Source organism: Notamacropus eugenii, chromosome 4 (assembly GCF_028372415.1).
Source record: "Notamacropus eugenii isolate mMacEug1 chromosome 4, mMacEug1.pri_v2, whole genome shotgun sequence".
NCBI classification, from domain to species: Eukaryota; Metazoa; Chordata; class Mammalia; order Diprotodontia; family Macropodidae; genus Notamacropus; species Notamacropus eugenii.
The window spans coordinates 158670435-158687170 of record NC_092875.1 but is presented as its reverse complement, the minus strand read 5'-3'; the positions used below and the strand labels follow the sequence as shown (position 1 = coordinate 158687170).

The 16736-nt window shown below is 34.9% G+C and overlaps 1 protein-coding gene and 1 pseudogene across 4 annotated transcripts in view; both read right to left on the bottom strand.

Moving 5' to 3' along the window:
• The window catches only part of RAD54B (RAD54 homolog B), a 120041-nt gene that overhangs the window by 45701 nt on the left and 57604 nt on the right, over window positions 1-16736 (bottom strand). For 3 of the 4 annotated variants that reach the window (XM_072603509.1, XM_072603510.1, XM_072603507.1), the window contains exon 4: window positions 2600-2794. The exons of the other annotated variant lie outside the window; for it this stretch is intronic. In XM_072603509.1, coding sequence (XP_072459610.1) covers window positions 2600-2794 — 195 coding nt within the window. The remainder of the gene's footprint in view (window positions 1-2599; window positions 2795-16736) is intronic. 4 annotated transcript variants of the gene reach the window in all.
• Window positions 6540-7570, bottom strand: LOC140500718 (large ribosomal subunit protein eL6-like; annotated as a pseudogene).

Below are 16736 nucleotides of genomic sequence, written 5' to 3'. Positions count from 1 at the left end.
TGGTTTCATCAGATCATGAAGCTGTCATCTTTACTCAGTCCTGAATGCCTTATTCCTACCAATATGGTCACAGTATGAGCATAGGGTCATTTAAAAAGATATTTAAATCTGTTGCAAAGACTATGACTTAATCATCTTTTTGTTGCCCACAGCATGCAGCAAAGTGCCTTGTACATATAAGGCATTCAATGAATAAATGTAAAATTGGATTGGAAATTTGAATAACTGAAAGGCAGATGGGTGGCACAGTGGACAGACAGCTGGACCTGGAGTCAGGAAGACCTGAGTTCAAATCCAACCTCACACTACTGGCAGTGTAACCTTGGGCAAATTACATAATCTTTTTGCCTCAGTTTCCTCTAATGTAAAATGGGGATAACAATAGCACCTATATTCCAGAGTTGTGAGCATCAACTGCAATAACATTTTTAAAGAGTTTAGTACAACGTCCGGCACACAGTAGGTGCTATATAAATGCTGCTTCTTGTTGCTGCTGTCACTGAAGTCCCCCATCCCTATGTAACTTTTAAAGTTGCTAATTCCTGTTAGATATGAGCCATTTGAGGGACTTCAAGCTTTAGATATTTCATTCATAATATTTCTGGCATATGTATAAGAAGTTATAAATTACATAATAGGCACTTTATAAATGTTTATTGGATTGATTTACTGACTTAAATGATTTACATTTAAGAAAAATGAGTCACTGAATTCTATAGGAAGGACATGAATATTAGCAATAACCACCATGTCCCAGGACATTTTTTCAAAATAATTTTTCTTTATGAAAAGAGAAAATCATTTCCATCAAAAACATGATCTTTTATCATCCTCCTGCTAAGTATCATGGCTTAAATGTGAATGAAATAAATGAGTACTCAAATGAATCTCCAAAAAAGCCAACAAAATAAATGTTTTAAATCTTAGACAAATCCCAAAAGAGAAGCCTACTTGCTTCTGTATTCCTTCTGGGAATAAAAATAAACAACAAAGGCTACCTACATTCAGTTATTTTGAGTCTTGATGTTTATTATTTTGAGGTTGTCATCCCCACTCAAAGGCAAATGAATGCCTTATTTTTGTCAGTCTCAAACAGAACGTTAGGGGCACAGAACAAAAACCATAGATCCAATGAGATGCTGGCAAAGTCAGTTATGCACTTTGATCATCTGTGATATTACTGTAAGAAGTATACCCTTCATATGAAACAATAAAGATCAAAACATTTTAATACTATTATTTAGAATATATTGTGACATTTTTGCTTATATCCCAGAATATTTTAGAAGACCAATATTTTCCAAAAGACTGTACAAGAGGACAATACTGTAGAGATATATATGAATGTAAGGGGCCCTGAAAAGTCCACATAGGCAAACTGCACATTAGTGCTATATATGAGCAAAACCAGGGTACCCTCTTTAGATTCCCTCAACCGACTGTGATGTCAAAAACATGAAGACCCTGAAACAGGGAGATGATGATAACACTACTAAAGCAAGGCCCTCAAGTAAAAGAAATAAAACTGAAGTATCAAGCATAATACCATGCCATGACCATTTTTGCTTCGAATCACATTTCTACGCTAATCTACTTGGATATATCCAGAGATGTGCTAGTAAATGTTTAACAACTCACTCTCCAAAACTGCATGTTACACTTCTAAGTTTAATTTGCATTATTAGTATGTTCTCCATCACTTTCTTAAGTCTGGACAATCAAGAAAATAATAAATTAAAACTCAGTTTTGCTCTGCTTATTTTCAAGGTGTAAATGCTTAGCCTAAAACTTTTAACAGTTGACTCTCCTGAGTCATTACAAACTGGCTCCTGCATACCCCTGGACATAATGAGGAAAGCGAATAATCATTTATTAAGCACTTACCAAGCATGAAGCACTATGCTAAACATTTGACTAGTATTATCACACTGGATCCTTATTCTCACAATAATCCTGCAAGGTAGGTGCTATTATGATCCCCATTTTGCAGTTGAGGAAACTGAGGAAGAGAGAAGTTAAGTGACTTGCCACTCTGAATAGGGCCAGACACAAAGCCATTTAGCAGCCTCTTTATATTCTGTGTCATGCGGGTGTTGGTGTGAGCACACATGTGCTTATCTTCCCAGGAAGAACCTCAATAATAGCACATGGGGGCTAAGGGGTGGAAAGGGAAACTACATCTTACCCTCAAGCAGAAACAGGCAGCTGTGGATCTATGTGGCATCTATATTTATGGGATATATATACTGCAGGGGAAAAAAAGTAGAACCAAGGCCAATTAAGTACATGCATTATGTTACTTCTGTGCATAGGGGATCTGTGCGCAGGGCTCCAATGCTGTACAAACCTCAGACCTAGGAGGACTGGTCACTGCTCACTTAAATGAAAGCTGAGCACAGTGCCTGATTCCTGCTCAAGGGCAGTTCAATAGCTACTCAAGGGCAGTTCAACAGCTTTCTGTCATCCACCACAGATTGGGCAAGAAGAATGGATTCCAAACCATCTAACTGGTGCCTGGTATCAGCACTCAAATCATCATGGCAGGAATGTACTCTAAATGAAGTTCCACTCCCCAGATCTCCCCATAGTACAAGGTTACCTTTTCCAATGTCTCTGCCCTCTAGGTCCTTCAGGGTGAATGACCTTCCATTAACAATAAGGATTGCATCACCTTCCCACTTCTTGTGCTTCTTCTTTGAAACTTTACGCCAAATAACACTGAAATACTTTGTCACATAGCCAGGTACGGCTTCTTTTTCCTTTGCCGTGGCTACTTCTGGTGCTGCCTCGAGTGCTGGAACCACAAAATTGCCAAAATGTTAATGGCAGTAAAGGTGAACAGTTTAACATCTGAATGCAATGATTAAGATAACACCAGAAAGAAAGTCATAAAGCTTTTAAGTAAACAATATGTTGAAGGATATTAAGTATGAAAAAGAAATTGGCAATATACGCATGATGAAATCTATCCTGAGATTATGCTTGGCACGGTACTGAGAATCAGAGCATACTCGTGTCCAGAGAGTACAATAAACAGAATGCTCTTGTTCTCTTATATAAACTCAGCTAAGATTCAATAACCTAGTGTAATACTGACATGATCATCAGTGAGAATTTTAAAGGCTAGAAATTCAAGATAATACTGAAAAATCTTAACTACTGTATTAAAGAAACAATTAGTATGATATACTTTAAATAACCCAAAGAAAAACAAGATAAGCACTATCTGAAAGTCTCTCTCACTTTTATCAGCATAACATAAGTATAAAACAGCAATAAGATATCCCACTGACACAGTGCTTTAAAGGAAAAATTTTACACTCACAAGATATAAAGCCAGAAGTGAAAGTATTAACATCCCCATTTACAAATGGGAAAACTGAGACAGAGAGGTTATCATTTTCAGTCAATTGATAAAGAGTGGTGGACTGAACCAGGCTTTCTTCAATCCTATGCCCTTTCCCATTACATCATGCTGCCACTCAAAGTAAACAAGGAACCAATTCAATTTTTATTAAAATATTCCTGCCTGATGGCTAAGAATTAGTCAAACTGGTCCTCTGGACTATTTGAGTACCCAGGATCATGTGACACAGAAAAAAAAAAACAGGCAAATTGAACTGTGGCATGGTGGGTTGGCTGAAACTGCAGTCAGGAAGACCTGAGTTTAAATATGACCTTAGGTACTTAATTACTAGCTGTGTAACTCCAGGCAAGGTTCCTCCAATGTCAAGTAGGAGCAATAAAAGCAACCATATTCACAAGGTTGTGATGAGGATCAACCAAGGTAGTATTTGTAAAGCAAAGTACCTGGCATGTAGTAGGTACTTAATAAATACTTATTCCCTTCTTCCTCCCACCTTTTTCATTTATTTGGAAATTCCCTCCAATAATGCAGACTGCAACTCATCACAATATGGATGACATGGAATAATAAAAAAACTCATTCTTGAAAAAACCTGGCCTTACACTGAAAAGTTTTTCACACATAAGGAACAAAACAGACTCAAAACCAAAGCAGTTGAAAAAACAAACAAACCAGCTCATCCCTACAAATTGCTGGTTCAGATGAAGACAGAAATTCTTACATTAAATACGGCAAGTTTTAAAGAGAAACAACCTATCTGTTAAAGAAAAAACATTATTTTTCTACAGTTGACCACATCTCCACAGTCATACAAGTAACTCAAAGGCACAGATGGTGTGTTTACTGTTTATTGATTTTTAAATGTTTGACCTAAAAAAACGTAAAGTAGCCTTAAAAGGCACTTCTACATATAAGGTAAAGTCATGCAAGAGCTGCAGTCAAGCAACAACAGAGATAACTTGGTTCAAGAGGGATATGTCTGCTCACAGAAGATGTTTCAGTCTGTCATAGAGGATATCCTGGGAACAATGCAAATAAAAGAAGGATTCCCTATAAACCAATAAGATCTTAGATTGAGAGCTAGATCTAAACCCAATCCATCCTCCCTCTACTCCATCTCATTCTGAAGATGAAACGCTGAGACCCAGGGAAGTTAGGTGACTTGCAAATGACACCCATATGGTAAATGGTAGCATCAGGTATCAAATTCAGGTCTTCTGAGTCTAAAATCTAGCATCCTTTCCACTTTACCACAGCATCCTTAATGATCAGGTCCTCCAGACACCCGTTTTTGAGACATTGTGCTGATTTCATTAAATCCTAGAAGGTACAGTACAAAAGCCTCCTAGGAGAGATACACTCCATTCAAGAGAGACTGATCTAACAATGCGCAACAGGAAAAAAACAAATGGATGGGGAAAAAATTCTAATGCTCAGACTATGACTGAATTAGACCATACATATTCTTCTCTGTGTGGGTGTATAGATATTTATCTATCTATAGTTACATCTATCATCAATCAATCTATTCAATGAGATCATTGAAAATGAGGCTGTTTTCCAGATGCAATCAAGTAGCTCTTCTTCTACCTATTCATTTCTAAGTACGCATACATAGATAGCTAGATATAGATAATACAATCAATTGGCAAGTTGAAGTTCTAAGTGAATGCAAATAATGCTTCTCTTCCTCAAATTTAGGAGTTTAGACCTCTATATTGCACATACATTAGTAGGCTTTGTCTCATACTTGTGTTTACGTCTTTTGATACTGTCAGATTAAAAGTTGCTTGCAGACAGAAACTGCTGGTTTCCATCTTTGCTTTGCATGATGCTTGCATAAGGTAAATGCTTGATAAATATCTGCTGAATGAATGAATGAAAGGGAGTGTATAGAGATAAAACAGTCAGATTAGAAGATGATTTTGTACCATGCATCTCTCTCTAGTATGTAGGATATAATTAACAAGAATAAACAGAAATATTCAGGGTCGATAAGGGCAAGAAGGGAGTGGGGCTAACGTCTTCTGCAAATGCTTTTTTCCCATTTTCAGCTCTGAAAGTTATTTCACAGAGGACTTAAGTCTTCAGGTTTGAAAATAAACAGTATACCTAATCAAATTGAGTACTAGAAGATGAAAACTAGAAGAGTAAGGAAATGTCAAACAGTCAAATGAAGATCAGTTAAAAGATCTGGGGACAGTTATTCTGTCTACAAGAGTACCTAAGACAGAAATAATACTTGTCTATTTTCCCAGGAACAGCCTACCTCATTTCAGGGTATCATCATGAGGTTCATAGGAAGGAGCTCAATTTAAATTATTCAGCCACAGCAACTCTTTAAGACCATCTACTAACTAGTTCCATCTAGGTGGGACAGCACATAAAACACTAGACTTGGAGTCTGGAAGATCTGAGTTCAAATCTGCCTCAGATACTTATGAGTTATGTGATTCTACACAAGTCACTTAACTTCTATGTGCCTCAGTTTCTTCATCTGTAAAATGAAGATAATAATAACACCTACCACTCAGGGCTATTGTGAGGATAAAATGAGATAATATTTGTAAAGCATTAAGCAAAATTTAAAGCTCTATATAAATATGAGCTATTGTGATTACTAAAAATAAAAACTGGGGCACACATACTAAAAAAATTTAGAGATTCTTGAAGTAATTTGGTAAGTTTTAGACATTTCTTGATCCAATCCTGTGAGTTATGGAGAACCAGACTTTCAGCTCAAGGGAAGACTTTCTTAAAAAATCAGAACTGTCCCCAAATGGAATGGGACCAAATAGTGAATTCTCCTGTATCAGAGGTCAGTTAGGAACAGTTGCAGGGTCCCTCACTGAAAAACTGTAAAAAGCGTTCATGATTCAAGGAAGAAGACAGACTAGTTCATTAGTTCATTTCTAAAGTCCTTTCCAACTCAGATCCTATGTACAATTTCTACATGAACACAATATACTTTGATTTCTTAGGTTGTCTAATTTTAGTAAAATCAAAATGCCAAATTACAATCTCTAGTATATTTTTAAAAAGCATTCTTTGGCACTGATCACTGTTAAATACTCTTCAGTTATTCAGGCCTTTAGAGTACTCTAAGCATAACTCTAGTCCAAGGGTTCTTAATTCTTTTTGTGTCTTAAACCTCTTGGGCAATATAGTGAAATATATGGACCCCTTCTCAGAATCATGTTTTGTTTTGTTTTGTTTTTGTTGTTATTCCAAATATTTTAATAAGAGTTCTCGGCTAGGTATTTAAAACACTAGTTTGCGAGGATAAACTCTATTGGAGAGAGAGAATACAGAACGCAGATAGCCACGAAGTTGAGGAATTTTCTTGATTTGGGGAAGGATCGGTGAGTCCACTGTTTTCTGATCAGCCTTGCACTGCTCTGTAATCTTGTATTTCTCTTTTTCTGTATCAAAAATCTCTCTTTCTTGGTGTCTGGGTTTACGGAGCCTCTTCTTCTTGAAGTAAGCATCAGTAAGATGATTTGGAATTTTTACACCTGAAAGGTTAACCCTGGTAGACGTGGCAATGACAAATTTCTGATGGGTCCTTCTCAGAGGAACATGGTTGATAATCAGAGGTCCAGTCACCAGTAGCAAGCCACTAGCCAGCTGCTTCAAGAAAACCACTCGCTTGCCCCTGTGGCATGATCAGTAAGCATGATCAGAACGGTGCCTGGGGTGATGCTAGCTCAAAGTTTCCTCACATGCTGGCTGAAGGGCTTTTTGCCATGACTTAGCAGTTTTCTAGGTACATCCTCAGTAGGGCAACACCTAGGCATTTTGCGAATCTTTACCACACAGGTTCCTCCATTCTTATCCATTCTTATCTCCACCAGCTGGCTTTGAGATCGTAGCAGGTACCTTCTCTTTCTTTTTCCTTTCAATCCGGGTTTTTGGTGCAGCATATTTCTGCTTGCACATGGCTCTCTGGGAATACTTTGCAGACCTGGAGTACCTACCAATCCCTTGGGCCAGGACTGGGTTCCGACTGCAATGCTTTCGAGGCTTTTTCACCACTGTTTCAGCCACATCTTCCTTTTTGCTTTCCTTTTTTTCCTTTTTAACCTTCTTTTCCTTTGGTTCCTTTGGGGGCTTTTTGTCCGTCATCTTGAGAGACAGGAAAGCTCAGAATCATGCTTTTAAATGCAGCAAATAAATGTATAGGACTGCAAAGGAAATCAATTCTACTAAAAAAAAACTTTTTAAATCAGAGTTCACGGACTCCGAGTTAAGAATCCCTGCTCTATTTTCAAAGAAATCGAAGCTTTCAATAGCCATATGAAAAATTGCTCTAAGTTACTAACAATTAAAGAAATGCAAATTTCTAAGGCACCATCTCATCTCCCTCTGATTGGCTAAAATGATGAAAAATGAAAATAAGAAATGTTAATGGGACTGCAGGGAAACAGGTACACTAATGCAGTGTTGGTGGAACTGTGAACTACTTCAACCATTCTGGAAAATACTTTTAACTATACTTGAAAAATCTATTAAACTGTGACTACCTTTTGACCCAGTAATACTACTACGTCTATACTACAAAGAGATCAAAGAAAGAGGAAAGGGACCCAGACATAAAATACATATATTTATAGCAGCTCTTTTTGTAGTGGCAAAGAACTGGAAACTGAGGAGATACCCATCAATCATGGAAAGGCTGAATAAATTACAGTACATGAATGTGATGGAATACTAATGTGCTATAGAAATTATGAAAGGGATAGTTTCAAAAAAGCCTGGGAAGACTCATATGAACTGAATCAAAGTGAAGTGACCAGAAACAAGACAACATTTTACAAAATATTTCAAAGATTATGAACTTTGAAACACTTCGTAACTCTGATCAACCCAAAAATGACCAAACACAACACTACAGAATTCATAATGAAACATGCTAGCCACCTTCAGAGAGAGAACTGATGGGCTCAGTACAAACAAAATCAAATTTTCTTCTCATTCTTTCTCTTTAGTTTTTTCAGACATGTATAATGTGGGAATTTGCTTTGCATGACTGTAATATTTGAAATAAGTTTTCTTTTTTAAACCACAACTGATAATTAATTTAGCATTGATTATCTTGTTGGTTTATTTTATCTTGTAAGGCCTATTTCAGATAGCTTTTAGAGTATGAGATACATAATCACTGTAGAAAGAGAGTAAGTTCCTAATTTCTGCAGAAGTGAACTGTTGTGTAGCTGAACTGAGCTCCTGCAGAGCTGAGCTAGCATGGCCAGTTCCTCATTTTGTGGTAGTCTAAGTTTTTCTTTGTAGCAGTCTAAGTTAACATTCAACCACACTGACCTAGAGTGCCTCAACTTCTAGCTAACTCAATAATTACAAAAAACAAATCATAACTGATGCAATGCTAGTCAAAGAGCTACACCAGGCATGGGGAACCTGTGGCCTCAAGGCTACGTGTGGCCCTCTATGTCCTCAAGTGCGGCCCTTTGACTGAATCCAAACTTCAAAGAACAACTTGCTGTCCCCAAAATCCTCTCAGCCCTGACATGCCCATCAGCCCAAAACTGCAAATCACCCAAGTTTCTCATTTCAACCTTAGTCAATTGCTAATCAATCAAAATGCATTATTCAATACTGACTACAGAAATACTCTCTATAAATCCCTCAGCTTGTGCTTGGCTAAAGAAAAGCCTTAGATATCTTTTGTTTGTGCATGCTAACCTTGCTAATAAATTGATCATGCTCGGGACTCTGCCTAGTCTCTTTTTATCATAGATTTTTATTGCAACATTTTTCTTGCCTTCTCGAAAGGCAGAAGAGAGAAAGAAAATCTGGAACTGAAAATAAAATTGAGTTAAAGAATACTTGTTCTCATTACTGTAAAAATTTTCTGCAGAATACCTCTAATCTATTATATATTTAATTCCTCTTCTCTGAATATCTTGAAACTGACTTGTATAAGGTTCTAAAAGTATAATAGAAAAAAATAAATAGCACATCTAGGAATGAAACCAAACTGGGCATTAACTATCACTCATTCTGCTGAAATCATAATTTCATATATTACATTCATTTCCCGAAACACCTTTTTTATGTTCTTATAAAGCCTTAGGACTTATAATACTGCTAGAGTTTTGATCTCAAAGGAAGAAAGTGAAGTTAGAGGCAGCAAAGTGGAATAGTACATACAGCACTGTACTGAGGGAGTCAGGAAGATCTGAGTTCAAATCCTACCTCAGACAATTAATAGCTGTACAACCCTGACCACATCACTTAACCTCTTTCAGCCTCAGTTTCCTCACTTGTAAAATGGGACAATAGCACCTAACTTGTGGTTATACAGAACAAATGAGATAACATGTAAAGTGCTTTACGAATCTTAAAGCACTACACAAATATTATTGTTATTATCGTTATCATTAAACTCTAGTATTGATAACTAAGAACTACCCCCCCCAAACAATTCAACCTGACAAATGATCCTAGTCTTTGAACTTTATTTTTTTCCAGATCAAGATAATCCAGTTATTTGAAATAACTGAATATTTAGACTTTTTTTTTTGTTCCCTACACAATTAAAATAATCTGCCAGCAGAGGTTTAGATCATGGAGACACTCCAGATTACTTCTATGCAGGAATATTACATTCAATATACAACAACTTAACAATTATCCCACACAGCTTAGAATACAGGAGAGGGAATATAACTATCACTGTTTGTGGTCAGGGCCTGTGGGGACTCTCTGGATTCTATTTTCCCTGTTTGCTGATCATGAGTGGTAAATCAATACAGCTTGTGCCTTAATTCCAGGCTTTAAGACTCATAGCTAAGAAACTGCCAAAGAAGCACAGCATTTGGATTTTTCTATTTTTAAGAGAAGATGAATATGTTTCAAAGATGAATAACATTTCAAAGAGTCAATTAATCTTTTAAATTGAGAGGTGCCCAGTCAAAGAAATGGTAATAGAAGGTAGAAAGAAAGAGAAAAAGACTAGAAAGGTTAAGTGAAACAAGGCTGAAGATGGCATCTTATATACGGGTAAAGGATACAGATAGATAGATAGATAGATAGATAGATAGATAGATAGATAGATAGATAGATAGATAGATAGACAGACAGATAGACAGATAGATAGATAGACAGAGAGAAAGACAGAGAGAAAGATAGACAGACAGAGAAACATTGTGTTCATCCTTCATTTCCAAAGAAGACCATGCCATCAGAGAAATGATGACATGACTTGCACTTGACTTTGTTCTGAGTGAGGGAGGGCTGTGCAGGTCACCAGCCTCACTTCTCCTCCAGAGCCATCTCAATCCAGTGACCAGACATTCATCAGGATGACTGGAGATGACCCAAGAAGCAATGGGAGACCTTGGCCTTTTAGGCCAAGTAAATAGCCCCTCCCTCCCTTCTTTCCTTCCTTCCTTCCTGTCTTCCCTAAAACCTCAGACTCGGTGCACTCTGAAGACCATAGATTGAACAACAATGGGTCCCGGCCCAAACTCCACTCAGTGGCTGCCTCCTGGACCCTCCAGGCTCAGAGCGAATGTCAGCAGTAACTGTTTCTCCTGGAAACAACAACCCTGAGGCTCCTGCCCCTACCAGAGTGATTTATTTATTTATTTTTCTGTTGAGGCACTCCTCTATGTAAAACAAAAAAAAATGTCTGAAGGCTCTTTAAAAAGTTATTTTTAATCAGACTCAGAAGTGTTTAGAGACTTCAAATATTACCTTGTATACATGGATATTTTTTTATGTCAAAACTTACAAAATACAATACTAAAAATTATCTACACTAAACATAAATGTATCCCCTAATGTAAATTAAAGCTTAAAACACTTCTGAATTTATTGAAATAAAAATGGTCTAAAAGTGCACAAAACCCTTAATATCTGCAATCTTCTATATTATTTTCCTTTCATGGTTAATAAAATGGTTATTGGTTATAATTATTGATTGCCCATTACATACAAAGTATAAAAATATCATTATGAATTTTAAAATTGGAATATTTGTATCAAAAGGTCACTTTCACATTAATATCTCCATATTATAGAAAATGTGTATTTTTTTATCATATTCTTTTAGCAAGTCACAATTCACTGGTAAATTTGAGGCAAGAACAATAATAGCAAATGAAAACAGAAAATTTTAAATTATAATTATCTTATGAATCAGATTATCTAGTAATCCAATTGATATGTCTGAAATGTTGAAGTCATTTAACTACTAAAAATTTTTTCTAGTGATTTCAAACTCTGTGGCTTTCACTTCACTAGAATGGAAATCTTAATGACTAAATTTCATTTTCTTTCCATTATAAATTACATTTGGTTAAAAAAAACTAAGCACAGTAACCAGTTGTACAAATAGTAATACATATAGTTAAGCTGATAACTTAGTACTATTTACATATATACTAGGACTAACAATCAATAGTGCATGGTATGATGGAATCCAAAATGTGATGTTCAACAGTAATTATTAAAGGATATTTACAGTGTATCCCAAAAATCTGTACTAAGAGCTTTGAGACTTTAAAACTGCACTATTCGAGGAAACAAACTAATAAAGCTTTACAACTGCACTAAGACTTTTGGGACACCCTGCATAGGTAAATATACTATGCCAATTTTTTAAATGGCACGTGGTAATTTAAAAACATGATCCCTTTTATGTTAACACCAGGTATATAACTTTAAAATTATGCTTTAGCATACTCTGAGCATTAAAACTACATTTAATGTTACTAGTTTCTTCAAATTATATAATTTGGATTTATAAATAATTACCAACTTTGAAAAGTCTTTAATTTTGAAACTTTGAACATATAGATATGTAAGAACCTTAAAATAGGTGTACACATATTAGTATGACCATTTGAATGAATTTGTTTCATTCATTTCTAAGATATTTTTCCCATTATAGAATCCTATTCTCTTCTTTAAATACAACTTAAACAACATGAACAATAAAAGTAACAAATGTTTTATTTTATATTTTAAAAGAACACTGTTAACAAAATATTTTCAAGTTGGTTCATGCATCCTCTACAGTTAAACACGGTTTATTCCAATCACTGTCTACATCATTTAAACATAACTATTTAAAATTTATGAGATTATTCTAAAGAAGGCACATGGAAGATGATACATATTTTAAGCATATTCACCTAAATACACCAGAATGATTACTTAAAGAAATGGTTGGGGAGGGGAGAAGTCACTCAAAAATCAAATTAGACAAAGCTGATTTCTCAAGAAACAAAAAAGGAATCTGTTTGATGCAATTACAGTATTTCAAGAAATCGAGGCATGTTAACACTGTTTTTCTCAGAATTCATGTTTAATTTGCCAATAAAAATTTATTATCTATATGCCTTATTTTCTAACAGCCATCACTTAAATCTAAAGAAATAGAATCATTAGCTAAATAGGCTTAAATATATATATATATATATATACCATTTATTTGACTTATGCTAAAGTTCATTTCTTTATGAAAAATCTAAGCACACTATTAATTTGGAAAAAACCTAAATGATGTTTTCATTTTAAATAGAAGTAAAATAGGATGCAGCAAAGAATAGTAGGAAGATTCTTGCCTCTGGAGACAGAGGACCTGTATGCAAATAACACCTTTCACTTACGGGCTACTAACCTCCTTGCCTTTCAGTTCCCTCATCTATAAAACAAGAAGGCTGAACTAAATGCTCTCTTAGGTCCTTTCCAACTATAAACCCAAGATCCTACGGGCTATGCTGTGACCCTTTTCAAATGTTTAAGTTGACTTTAGGTGCTCGATAAGTACATATGCACAAAGCTAATTTAACTGTAATAGCTGGTTGAATCTAACCAAAACTCATGTATGCTTTCTAGTCAGACTATGTTTCAGGAAATGAACTATTAATTACTATCTGGAGAAAAGTTAACTCTTCTTTTAAAATGTCACCTACCATCTTTGACAGAATCATAGAATTTGAGAACTGGAAGGGACCTCAACAACCATATATGATGGGAATCTTCACCATAACATAGCTGAAAAGTGGTTATCCAGTCTCTGCTTGAAGGCCTCCAAACAGGGACAATCCACCATCTCTAAAAGCAACCCCTTTCACTTTTGGAAAGTACGATTTGTTAGAAAGTTTTTCTTAACATCAAGTCTAAATTTGCCTCTTTGCAATTTCTACTCACTGCTCCTGGTTTTGCTCTCTGGAAGCAGACAGAATAGCCCTTCCAATACTTGAAGTTAGCCATCATTCTGAATCTTCTCTAGGTCAAGCATCCTCAATTCCTTCAGCAAATCCTTACATGAAATTAAGGCTTTTTAGTATCCTGTTTGCCCTTTTCTAGCCATTCTACAGATTTTTTTCTTAAACTGTGGTATCCAGAAATATAATATTCCTGATGAGCTCTATCTAGGATACTGTTCAGAAGACCTATCACTTCCTTATTCCTAGAAGTTATGCTTCTCTTAAGGAAGCTCAAGAACACATTAGCTTTTCTAACTGCCACATCAAACTGCTGGCCCATACTCAATTTGCCATCTACTAGAACACTTTTTTAATCTTTTTAAGACCAACTGCTGTCTAACTATGGCTCCCTTATTATGTACATATGAAGCTATTTTTTTTTCAGTCTAATTGTAAGATCTTAGTTTTGTCCCTCTTCAAATTCATCTTCTTGGATGTAGGCCAATGTTCTAAAAAGTTAAGATCTTTTTGGATACCAACTCTGTCAACAAGCATCTTAGATGATGCTTTTCTAGTTAATGCCATCAGGAAATCTGATGAGCATGCTATATACACTTTTTCCCAAATCTCTGATAAAAACTGAGGCACTCCACTAGAGATTTCTTCCCATGCTGACAGTGAATCACCATGACTAGTCTCTGAGTCCAGCCATTCACTAGATCTGATTGTATTAGCATATAGTCCTGATCTCTCCATCTTTTCAACAAGAATACAGTAAGATTCTTTACTGTATACTTAGTTTAAATTTAGGCAAACTATATGTACAACCTTAAAGATAACCTTTACCAGGTCGATGTCTTAAGGTAGACAGGAAGACCTCTGTCAGCCAAATTCTTACTTAACTTTATCTGTCCTTCTGTAGAAAATATTTGCCACTTCCACTAAGTTATTGAATAGAATTTAAATAGCCGAAGGAGGATAGGGGGTGCGTAGCACAAATAATCTTATCCATTTTCTAATCCATTGGCCATTTAATAGATCTTATGTATGTTAATGCGATTCTACATCAAGGAATGCTCCATGAACAGTTAATAAATACACAAATTGTTGGTTCAAATATATGGGAACATATTAACAATAATATATTTTAAAAATTCAAGAAAATATTACTTTGTATCTCAAAATAGGCCATCATAAAGGCATCTTATCACTATGGATTACTGTGCCTCACTAGCAGTAGATTTTGTCAGTAATTCTTAGGATATTTGCAGTTCCTCATAGAAATCAGGCTCACTAGCATCCAAAGACTTCATGTCTATAAACCTTACCTCTTGGAATCCTCAGATTCATTCAATGATCTGCTTAAATACCATCTTTCTACACAAGGCTCTTCTTGAACCTCCAGTTGTGAGTACTCTGCCCCTATTAAAAAATTATTTTATTTGTTTTGTACATATGTGCACACTGTCCTATCTATTGTCTTCCCCACCTTCTTTTTCTCCTTGTATTCCCTCCATCATATAAGCTACTTTTGCTTTTGTATCAATAGTTCCTGGTCTGCTGGTTAAAGGCTTACTGAAATGAAAAGAAAAATTTCCATAAAACTGTTCTATTACTCCTAAAGAGTAATACTATATTCTCCTCAGAAGATTCAATGAAACACCCTTAGCAAAAAGTGGGAAACTTTATAAAGTAAATACCTAAATTTGTAATATATCTGACAAAGAATTCAGGATACAAATAGAAAAATGAAAAACAAAAAGAAAATGAACTATGTTTAGACTTTAATGTACTGCAAAATAAAAAATATATAATTTTTGAATTTAAAAGATGCATATATAAATTTCTTCTAAAAATGAATTCTTTTCCCAAGGGTTTCTATTTTTGCTCTATTCAACCAAGAGACCTAAGCAATCAATATGTAAAAAGCATGTATCCAAATTTTCTCAGAAGTCCATTTCTAATTAACAACATTGTGGAGTAAACTGGCAAGAAAAAGAAATAAAAGGCTGATGGGCTTAGAAAATTTTTTTTAATATTTAAACACTTCATAACTTTATGTGTTTCTATAATTCAACTGGAATGTTTCTATTAGTTATCATTAAACATTAAGATGTAATGAGATAAACGAACTTATTTGGATAAAAAAGCAAAAAATTCAACCATCTACACATTTTAATAACTATTCAAAATACCCAGATTATGTGGATTATCAGAAGTATTATGGCAGTTCCATCTTCAAAAAAAATTTTTGCATTAAACAGACATATTGATAATTTCCTTCTTTGTTGCTTTTTATTCAAGAATAAGAGCAAGACATACTTTGAAATTTATTTTTAGAAGTCAAAGATTTCTATTTTCAAAATCTACAAATACTGAAATGAGTTTTGAAAAAAACTTAGTAGGGGATCAGATCATAACATTAGATTACAAATATATATGGATATTCTATTTTATTTTGGTAGATGTGGTATACTGCTATTTTAGTTTTTCAATACTGATTTTTATTGAAATACTACTGAATACTGAGAAGTATTAAATTAAGGTAAATTTTAAGGTTATAAATCAAATACATAAAAGATAGATAAAATTTTCATTTTATGCTAAATAAAACTAATTTACAAAATTCCCTTGCCATCACTAATTTATATCATTTTGAAATGAATTAATGAAACATCTTTTTATGTGTGTGTATATACACACATGTATAAGTATTCACATGCACTTTTTTTCTTGCTAAGATGCTAACCACAATCAAGATATTTAAAACGACTGGTGGGATTTGTGGCATAATAAAAAGATGATGACTCTAAATCAGAAATGGGTTCTAATTCCAGATTTGTCGGTAACTAGACTGTGACTTTTGCTGAGCCACTTAACTTGTCTGCATCTCAGTTTCCTCCTCTATAAAATGAGAGGGTTTGATCTCTAATAAGGTCCCATCTAGCTCTAAAATTCTATGGTTCTACAATTTAGTCTTTAAAAAGATTAAGGTATGACCTCTTTCTCAGCAAAGGGGCAGTAGACTTATATTAGAGCAGGCTGTTGTATACATTGTCAGTTAAAGTCATTTGTATCTGGTGTTTTTGCTCAATCATTTTCCTTCGTTACAAAGCAGGATTCAACTGTGGGGCAGAGAAGAGCAGCAGTTCCAAAAATGACTGTAATGTAAAAAGGCATCAAAAAATTTT